Consider the following 10812-nt stretch of genomic DNA (forward strand, 5'->3'; position numbering starts at 1 on the left):
ATGGAGATGGAGAGGGAGCTGATAAACGATATCATGTCCCTGGAGAGGCAGCGCCAAGACTTGCTGGAGTCGCTTACTCCCAGGATTTCTCGCTGGGAGGACACAACCTCTACTACAACAACAATGTCGAGGGTCGCTGGAATCAACGCCGAGAACCCATCGCCCGTCCAGAAGAAGATGGAATCGCTGCAGGTCAGAGACGACGAGAAAGGACTCGCAAACTACTTCGATCTCATCCTCCGAGACACGGAGGACTTGGGCCACCGGATGCTATCCATGTCACAATTTCTCTCGACCTCCCATGCCACCATCTCCTCGTACAAGGGCGAAGATCTGGTTAGCACAACGTCCAGATTAATGAAAATCTCCAAGGATCTCTTCCACAAGCCTGCCGACAAGGCGGTGGAGGACGCAGCAGAGGAGAAGAGGAAGGATGAGAAGGAGATTGTGCTGTCCAACGAATTCTTGCGTCTCTCCTCCAATGTCAGGGAGAGACCCTACCTTTACAAGAATGAGTTGGCGATGATGTTCACGGAGGAGGACGAGGAGGAGTATGAGAGGGAGAAGGAGGCGGAGAGGGAGGCAGCGAGGGAGAGGGAGGAGAAGAGGAGGCAGTGGAAGCAGAAGAAGAAGCAGCAGATTGTCGTGGCGCAAGACCCTGACCAGCAGGAAACAAAATCCCCAATGGAGCGTCTCAAAGAGGGTATGGATACCGAGCTGCGACTTTTCGCCGGCCACCGTGGATACTGGGAAGATACAAACACCAGCAAGACCGGACAGTGCGGCCGGTTCCAAGATAAAAGTAAGTAAGGCCCTGTTTGGTTCATAAGTCCTAGGACTTTTTTTAGTCCCAACTTATAAGTCACAAGTCCCTAAAAAGTCCCTACCTGTTTGGTTCCTAGGACTTATAAGTCCCTATAAGACCATATTACAACTATAAGTCTCTATAAGTCCCTCCTTGAGAGTCTTATTTCATAAGTCCCAAATGCCCACTTTAAGTCCCTATAAGTCCCTCCTGTTTGGTTTAGATGGAATTTATATGGACTTTTTTAAGTCCCTAAACCAATAAGTCCCTGGAAACAAACACCCTCTAAATCATGCATGCATGCATGCTGCTTTAGCTTACTCAACTTTATATGTCTAGCTAGTCTCTTTGCTCTATCTATACATGCCTCAAGAAATTTCAGCAGATCACCAACTTCCTCCCTCATTATTCTTTATGTGAGGGAATGGAAGAGAATTGCTCAATTTACTTATCATATTAGATTTTTGATGACAGCTCACACTTTGGCTTTGGTGCTGCAGCCACTTTGAGTCCTATGCAGTTTACGCACTACACACCCGGTATCACCCTGCCCCCTGCTGCTGTCACTGGGACAACCGTGCAGATCTACTCCTTCAAAATTACTCGACTGCACAATGACCTCAAGTGGCCACTCTATGTCTACGGCGAGGTCGCTGCCCGGGACACCGTGGACCGCAACCGCAACCTTCTCTTCTGTCGGTCAGAGTTTAGGGGGCAAGTACTCACTGAAAATGTATGCACTGTTGTGGATTCAGTTTTCTCTCCACTTTCCCCTGTTTTCTTGAAGTGTTCCTTTTTCCTTCTTCTGCAAAACATTCCATTCAAGTAAATGAAGATATAATGCTTGCAGGACTCTTCTCTATGCTTGACTGGCCCTTCTCGTGCAATTGTAGCGGAGGATCCTGTTGACTTTGAAGTCGAACTAAGAATTATTGAGGGCGATGATGAGATCAAAGACAGAGTATTGATGAGTCTTAGCAAACATTACGATGGTGCACAGCAACCTTTATGCTTCCATGGCTCCATGTGTAGTGCAGAGTTGAGCCTTGGGCGACTTGCTCCAACAGTCCAGGCAACTATCGTGGGCATTTGTGTTGGCAAAGGGAGGTGGCCTTTTGAATGCGGAGGCCGAGTTACTTGCTCCTTGTATTCTGCAGAGGTTGATGATCACTCGTGTGATGAAGTTGTTTTGCTTGATTCTGCTGAAAAAATTCCTGAAGATGGTTTAGATGGGTATATTTCTCTTTCAAGGAGCGTTGTGTCAGTACAATTGCAAGGACGGTTGAAAGTTAGCATACAAGGCTTACAAGCATACGGGGAATCTGATCCTCCAGTCGATGTTGACTTCCATCCCCAGGATTGCAACGTAAGTATGGGTAGTTGTTTTGTCTATGGCACTAAGGTGGACATCACGGTTGCTTGGTCCCGGATTGTCCGAGACAAGATGGATTTACTAATTGAGGGTTATTCTATCCAGGCGTAGTGTGCTGTACTCTTGCCCATCTAATCTGTTGGCTATTGGTATGTTATTTGTATGTAGGCCAGCTATGCAAGTAGGATGATGTCCCAACTATTTGTGTATTTCTCTCTATTGTGTTATCTGGTCGGACTATAACTTACTGTACTATGCTGTTTGTGTATCGCCTTTATATTATATTATCTGATCTGACTATACATTATTGTACTATTATATGTTATTATACTTTTGGTTGCTTGGTACGTCTAGTGTATTTAATTTCCCACCTGCTGCCAGTGATGGGTTGTTTGTGGACATTGCTTAAGTCAGGCCTTTGAGCTGGTGATCTACCAAATGATCATAAGGTGGTAACTGCAGGGTGCAAGTCTACTCCAAGGAAGAAAATTAATTTATAGAGTATCCAGTGTCAGGTCCTCCAGGGATGTTAGATGGCTGGAGTTCTTGTCACAGAACACAATTGAACCAAATATGTAACCAAGGACAGTCATTCTGTAGTTCAAGCAACTCACAGATACTCCCTCTGTAAACAAATATGAGATGTTTTAGATCACTAACGTAGTGATCTAAAATGTCTTACATTTGTTTACAGAGGTAATACCTTTTTTCCTGGCAACTTGAAATTTACTAAACTCAAAGCCAAATCACTAACTTCAATGTGCTTGCACTCTGATAACATCTTTTTACAGGGCAAGTAGAAGAAGACTGTTTGAAATATGAGCAATTTACACTATGATTTTATTAATAGAAATAGTGGATAAAACATGACTATCATAGTAGAGATGAAAAAGTCATGTAATCGAAAGGAGAGAAAGAAAATGGCATGCACATATGAACTAGAAGAGAACATATGTAGAACAGAGGCTAGAACAAGAAAGGCTAGAGGAAGAAACTGAGGCAAGATCTTAAACAGAGAGAACACAAAGACATACGGAACAGCGGCATAAGTACTGGTCCTGGGGTCGGTGTGCTCGCCATTCATGTCGTCGAAGAGGTTGTCAACGTCGGGGAAGAAGTTGTCGTCGGGGAAGTAGTCGTCGAAGTCCGGGGCGTCCGTGATGAAGAAGTTAGTAGTCGCACGGAGCGCTCACCAAAAACCTTATCACCCTTCTCCCGTACAGGACTCAAAGTGGTGGGGTTTCGGAGGCCTACTATCCCGACCAGTGGTGCACGCCGTAAGACGGGATGGGGAAGACCGTAGCAGTAGCTCAGTGCTTAGGAACGATGGCGAGAGGAAGATGATGTTCTGATGCGTCTCTCTAGAGAGGAGCGACCTCTCTTATATAGGCACAGGAGAAAGAGGCAAGAAGGTAGAGACGGGAGGTGAAGCAAAAGAGGGAGACAAAACGAATAGACAGTAGCCGAAGGGTGCGGCGTTTGTATTCATTCTCCACTATAGAAACGTTTCAACTCCCGTGTGACCTTTCACATACTTGCCGTGCGTGGCAAATATTTAGACATCGGCTGGGCTCATTCCTGCAACCCGCAACGCGGCGCGACAGGACGAGGCGTGGCGACGCGGCTGGGGGAGGTGGAGCGCCCGTGAATGTCTCTCTTGTTCCCATGCTCATACATGTGGGGAAACAACCTCCCTTATAAGGAGGTCCAACTCCTACCAAACTAGCAATGTGGGACTAAAATTTAGTCCCACCTCTTTCCTTGCATGAATGGGATCCATGGGCTTTTAGGATTTATTAGGAATTCTAACTGGTTGTTGGGCTGGCCTAAAAAGGATTAAAATTCCAGCAATCCACCACGAGATCCTAGAGGTACACAAAAATTTGCCTTTAGTTCCAAAATACTGCTTTATATACCGATATTGCAGTGGAGACTGTTAAGTTGAACTTCCACCTAGAACTCTATACTACACTAGTAAGCAACTTGAACAATGGACTAGGCCTTGAACTACAAGTTTTTTGTGAATCTAGCTTCACACAAAGCCTTGACCGATACTAGGCTACCGTGGGTCTTCCCCGCAGGTGGAGCAGAGTTTACTAGAGAGCACCCTACTCTCATAGATTGCAACGTTAATAACCAGACTCATATATGTGTGTTCTTGAAAAGATGTTATGCAGGACAACATCTCTGCTTAAATGAGCCACTTAGAACACATAAGGTATACAACAAGCTGCCTTGCAGATTAGGAGAGTATTGCATCTTCATGGAGTGGTATTGTTAAGAGTAAGGATACTCTCCTCTCAGTTGACCAACAACTTGTCTTTCACATCTAATTCACGGGATCTCCGATCACAAAGACTAGGTTACCACCGTGAACAACTCACATTGTGGGTCTTATACCCATCTCATTCGATGCATTATCTATTACATTATGTGATAGACCCTTAGTAAAAAGATCTGCCTGATTTTTAGGCGTTTGGATATAATCCAATGCAATAACTCTGAAGTTTCTCATTTTTCTAACAGACTTTAACCTTCTCTAAACATGTCTTGATGACTTCATGTTATCCTTTGAGCTGCTCACTTTAGCGACCACAGTTTAGTTGTCATAGTTCATAAGGATACTTGGTACAGGTTTCTCAACAATCGGCAAGTCATTCAAGAGACGACGAAGACAATTTGCTTCGACCGTATCTTGTATCTAGTGCTGTGAGTTCTGCTTTCATTGTTGACCTCGTTAAGATGGTCTACTTGCAAGACTTCCAAGAAACAGCGCCACCTCCATGAGTGAATATATATCCGCTCGTGGACCTTATCCCATCAGCATCTGAGATCCAGTTTGAGTAACTAAACCCTTCCAGTACCTTTGGTACCCAGTGTAGTGAATTCCATAACTCGCGTTGCCTTTCAAGTAACGGATAACTCCCTCTGAAGCTTTCCAATGCACATCTCCTAGTTTTGAGACAAACCATCTCATCAGTTTGCTAACAGCAAAAGAGATGTCAGGTCTTATAGCACTGGCTAAGTACATAAGCGAGCCAATAATATGAGAATATTTCAATTGATCTCTAGTAATTCTTCAATTCTTTCGAAGCAACACTGTAGCATCATATGGTGTTGGAGAGGGCTTGCAGTCATTGTAACCAAAGTGACTCAAGATCTTTTCCACATAGGGAGATTGAAGCAATGTAATCCCACCACCATTGTCTCTTAACAGCTTGATGTTCAGAATGACATCAGCCACTCCTAAATCCTTCATCTCAAAATAACGAGATAAGAAATAATTGACCTCCTTAGAAACATTCATATTTGTTCCAAAAATCATTGTGTCATCAGCATACAAGTAAAGGACAACTCCCTCGCCCCCACAATGGCGATAGTACACACATTTGTCATCTTCATTTATAACAAAGCCAACAGCTGTTGAAGTTCTTTCAAACTTCTCATGCAACTATTTGGGTGCTTGCTTGAGTCCATATAAAGATGTCTGCAACTTGCACATTTTCCCGTCCCGACCATCTATTACAAACCCATCTAGTTGTTCCATATAAATTTCCTCGTCCAACTCTCCATTTAGGAAAGAAGTCTTAACATCCATTTGATGAACGAGAAGACCTTGTGAGGCAGCTAGAAAAAGTAGTACTCAAATAGTGGTCAGTCGAGCCATAGGTGATTAAGTATTAAAGAAATCTTCATCTTCTTTTTGGGTATAACCCTTGGCCACGAGCCGTGCCTTGTACTTCTCAATAGTACGATCGGGTCTAAGCTTCTTCTTGAATACCCATTTGCACCCTATATGTTTGCACCTGTAAGGACGATCATTGATCTTCCAAGTTTTATTTGCCAAGATGGAATCCATCTCACTACGGACCGCTTCCTTCCAGTAGTCAGCATCTTTAGATGCATAGGCCTCTGAAATAGAACTAGGACTGTCATCTATCAGATACACAAGAAAATCATCACCAATGGACTTTGTAGTCCTCTGTCTCTTGCTCATTTTAGGAGTCTCATCATTGTACTCCACAAGATCTTCAAGATGTTGCATCAGAGTGGTAGGTTCAGATATTTTAACTACATCCCGACTCGATTAACTAGGCAACTCCTGATTTGATGAGCTACCCATATCCTTCATGGGAAAGATATCTTCAAACAAAGTCGCATGATTTGACTCCATGATTGTACCAACATGCAAGCCTGGTACCTCAGATTTTACAATCAAGAATCTATAACTAATGTTATGAAAAGCATACCCAAGGAAAACACAATCCACAGTTTTTGGTCCAAGCTTGCGCTTCTTTGGAGCTGGCACATTGACTTTCACCAAGCAGCCCCAAGTTCGTAACTGAGAGAGTTCCAACCTTTTTTCTCCCATTCATCGAACGGAGTTATCTCTTTGTTCTTTGTGGGAACTCGATTTAGGACATGGCATGCAGCCAACATCGCCTCTCCCCACCATGCCTTGGAGAGTCCCGATGTGTCTAACATGGTGTTAACCAAATTAGTTAGAGTACGATTATTTCTTTCGGCTACCCCATTTGACTAAGGTGAATAGGGAGGCGTCCTCTCATGGATTATACGACGTTCCGCACAAAAAGAATCAAATTCATTTGAAAAATACTCTCCACCACGGTCGGGCTTAAGCCTCTTGATTTTACGATCAAGTTGGTTTTCCACTCCAGCTTTATAGATCTTGAAAATGTTCAAAGCCCCATCTTTTGATTTCAAAAGATACACTTGACAGTATCTAGTGGAGTCATCAATTAACATCATGAAGTATTTCTTTCCACCTTTGGTCAAAACACTATTCATTTCACAAAGATCTGAATGTATGAGTTCAAGTGGCGCAAGATTTCTTGTTTCCGCAGTCGTATGAGGCTTATATGAGGTTGTTTAGCTTGCACACAAACTTGACAGTTTGATCCCTTAACAGTGATGAAACTAGGGATTAAGTTGAACTTGGCTAGTCACGACATGCAACCAAAATAACATGACCGAGACGTGAATGCCACACATTTGATTCACTATTGTTGAAAACATGATTGACAACTACATTGCAAACATCTGACAAGGATAAATGGAACAAGCCTCATGACTCATAGCCTTTACCAAAAAAAGTTCCATACTTGGATATTACAAATTTATTCGACTCAAAGACAAGCTTGTAGCCATCTCTACACAGAAGTGGTCCACTAACAAGATTTTTATTAACGGAGGGGACATAATGCATGTTCTTCAGCTAAACTTCAGATCGACCGTGCCGACACCATGAATAGAAGCACTTGAATCGTTGCCCATCAGCATGGTGGAAGTCCATGTGGTCTGATAAAACGAAACATGGAAATATCACCACATACATGCACGTTAGCGCCCTGTCAATCAACCAATCAGGGGAATGACATACTGAAACAATAGTGGGAAATATACCACGCCCAGCATCCTTTATGTCAGTGTCACCAATGGCCACATTAGCGGTCTTGCCACCTTTTCCAAAATGACACTTGTCATAACCATTAGGGCAACTAGGAGCCGAATGATCAGGATGTCCGCATACATGAAAAACACCTTTCTTCTTGTCATTCTTCTTCTTGAAGTTGGTGTAATGTACAACCTTGTTCTTCCCATCAAACTTTGCTTTACCATCAAACTTGTCCTTGTTCTTGAACTAGTGTGACTGGAAGTTTTTCTTTTGTACCGGATTGGCACTAGATCCCAATACCTCGAGCACGTGTATCTTTTGCTATTCCCTTTTCTTCCACATCAAGAGTACCAATAAGATCTAGAACAGAAAACTCCTGCCTCTTATGCTTCAGTAAGGTAGCAAAATTCCTTCACGAAGGAGGAAGCTTAGTGATGATGCCTCTGGCAACAAACTTGTCAAATAACATACAGTTGAAGTGCTTAAGTTCTCTAGCAAATGACTGTATCTCATGAGCTTGCTCAACCATGGAGCGCTCTTCAGTCATCCTGTAGTCATAGAATTGTTCCATGATGTACAGCTCAGTGCCGGCATCTAAGATCCCAAAGTTGGCCTCAGCTGCATCCACATGTCTTTTCCATTATCAGTTTACGCATAAGCATCAACTATGTTCTCACCAAGAACACTCAAGAGAGCAGTCTTAAACAGGGTATCCATTTTCTAAAAAGCTTGCTCCTATTGAGCATCAAAATCTCCTTCAGTTTTACATAGGAGGCCTCATGGAAGCAGCAAAACCACTCGTAAATTGCCTATAATAAGGTTTTTGGATGGTTGGAGATCGGCTCGGCTCATTCCTGCGTCGCGGCGAGGCGAGGCGAGGCGGTCGGCAGAGGAGGAGCGCACGAATGTCCCTCTTGTTCCCATGCTCATACATGTGGGGAAACAACCTCCCTAAGGAGGTCCAACTCCTAACAAACTAGCAATATGAGACTAAACTTTAGTCCCACCTCTTGCCTTGCACGAATGGGCTGAGTGGACCTCTAGGATTTATTAGGAATTCTGAAACTGGTTGTTCGGCTGGCCCAAAAAGGATTAAAATTCTAGCAAAGACTACCTTCGTCGGAAACAACTATACATCCTAAGCTAGTGTATGAGCTAGCTTATTGTTCTCCCATTTGATTTTGAAGATTCGGATAATACTGAACAAACTAATGCAGACTGGATCTGATTGTTCCATGCCATGGGTGCTTTTCGTGCTGCTGCCTTGGCAGGAGCTTGACAGTCAGTCAGTTAAGAAGGCATCTTCTTCAGTTTGAGCGGCCAATACCTGGGGCTTGGGCTTTCCGCCTACAATGTATTAGTGCTAGAGTTCCTGCCTTACTTCTTATAGATCTGAAACACAGGAAGCAGATGAAGCCACTCTCAATGCAGCTTGATTCTTCCCCTGTTAATATGGAAGTGATATTTTCAGGATTAAACACAATCTTCCATGCTGAATTGACAAAGTAATGCCTTATTCGCTGCTTCTGGATTCCTGACACCCTAGTTCCTTCGCTTATTTGACATGCAAATCTCTTCGCAGGCCTTATAATAAAATATAAAGAGGTTTAGTTGGAGAGTCTTGTCCACCAAAAAGTCCCTGGCCGCTCCAATCAATTTTTACTAATAATTTCTTGGAGAAAAGTATTATCATACATATAATAAACAGACAGAGAGGTCATCTCCTTTGGGCAGAGTTTATTAGCTGCGATGAGGTCTTCAAATTTTACGCTTCTGCTGCTTGTTTTTCTTGTCAGATGACTCAGTGTTGTCCTTAGGCTTGGAGGACTCTGGAGCCTTGCTCTTCCTTCCCCTTTTCACCTCTAGATCTGCTGTGAATGGCCTCCTCGCAAGTCCTATGGTTGTTGACGATGTCAAAGAGCTCGCCAACTGTCTTGGTATTCTTGTGGGCAATCTTGTGGATGAGATCATTACACTGGATGCCCGTGGTGAATATCCTTATTAGCAGAAAACATTAACTCAATAGAATTGAAGTGAATTTACTTTGAAAAGTAAGCTTGAGTATTGATCATGCATGAAAGAACATACATTGGAAGATCACATGCATGTAGGGGGAATGCAAAAAAAAAAACGTTGCATACACATACCTTTTCAGTGACTACCTGGTAGTTAGCCCTGGAGCGAGAGAAGAGGAGGTTGTAGTTCCACAACGTCTCGAGCAGCCACCACACAGTATACATAGAGTCGCCACTTCAAGTTGTCATTTAGGTCAAAGATTTTGAAGGAGTAGATCTGCAAGGCCTGAGTCGAGTAGCAAGAGGATGCGCTGATACCAGTGTTGGGAAATGTAGTAGAAAACAAAAACAATCGCCTACGATCACCCATGAACAATATGAAGATGCATAAATGGATTGGATCATGATTGTTACCGACTTCGAGTAGTAGCGGAAGTAGACGAGTCAGTGTAGATCGTACTTGGAGTATTTGTACGTCAGGCCTGCAATCCAACTAGGGTGTCCAACAGTTTTTGTATGGGTTGTTATTATTTTTTTGCATGATAATATGTGTCTCATTAATAAAATAAAGTTCACTTACAAGCCAAGCCACATAAATATCGACAATACAAGACTGAAAAGATAGGATAATCCTATGCAAAAAAACAGCGTCTGTCCCTTCACCTCTTCACCCGAGCTCGACGCAGCTCCATCGCTGATCAGCAGCTTTACGGACCTTCAAAGTAGTTTGCTTGAAGCAAAACCATACTGTTGAAAGAATCAAACAGGGGCAACAATATCCCCGGACACGCCATCGAACTCCAGAACTAACACCCCCGCACGACTATGATGTTGGAGTAGGAAACCAGAACTGTCAGCCTCCAACCACAAACCCAGCACAAGATGCACCATCTTCCAGCTGTCATTTGTGTAGACAACCCTCTATGATTACTCATGTACGACAATGTCACGCCCAATATGCGACCCTATCCGAGACGAACTCGAAGGTCCCACCAAGGATAGACCCGCATATTGAAATGCTTTTGCAAGGTGGATATCATTACATCAACATTACATAATGGATGGGGATGCATACAAAAGGCATACAATGCCACACGAATACAACATCATCTTACATAAGATCACCATCCGACTACGGAGGAAACACAAATAGAAACTCAAACGACATCCACCCTGCTAGCCCAGGCTGCCGACCTGGAACCTA

General features: G+C 43.4%; 1 protein-coding gene across 1 annotated transcript; it reads left to right on the forward strand.

Annotated features, from left to right (window-relative positions):
- On the forward strand, window positions 1-9598 carry LOC123039735 (uncharacterized). The gene is made up of 6 exons (XM_044462767.1): window positions 1-802; window positions 1306-1538; window positions 1656-2171; window positions 8781-8874; window positions 8984-9098; window positions 9460-9598. The coding sequence occupies exons 1-6, from the start codon at window positions 1-3 to the stop codon at window positions 9596-9598; spliced, it is 1899 nt and encodes a 632-aa protein (XP_044318702.1).
- The last annotated feature ends 1214 nt before the right edge of the window (window positions 9599-10812 follow it).

The sequence above is a fragment of the Triticum aestivum genome, chromosome 2B (assembly GCF_018294505.1).
Source record: "Triticum aestivum cultivar Chinese Spring chromosome 2B, IWGSC CS RefSeq v2.1, whole genome shotgun sequence".
In the NCBI taxonomy this organism is placed as follows: Eukaryota; Viridiplantae; Streptophyta; class Magnoliopsida; order Poales; family Poaceae; genus Triticum; species Triticum aestivum.

Excerpts from the sequence above, each read along its gene's own strand:
- LOC123039735 (XM_044462767.1), top strand. The coding sequence starts at position 1 with ATGGAGATGGAGAGGGAGCTGATAAACGATATCATGTCCCTGGAGAGG. Across the intron at positions 1,539-1,655 it reads GGCAAGTACTCACTGAAAAT|GACTCTTCTCTATGCTTGAC; the intron begins GTATGCACTGTT and ends TAATGCTTGCAG. Across the intron at positions 9,099-9,459 it reads TTCCATGCTGAATTGACAAA|ATCTGCTGTGAATGGCCTCC; the intron begins GTAATGCCTTAT and ends TTTCACCTCTAG.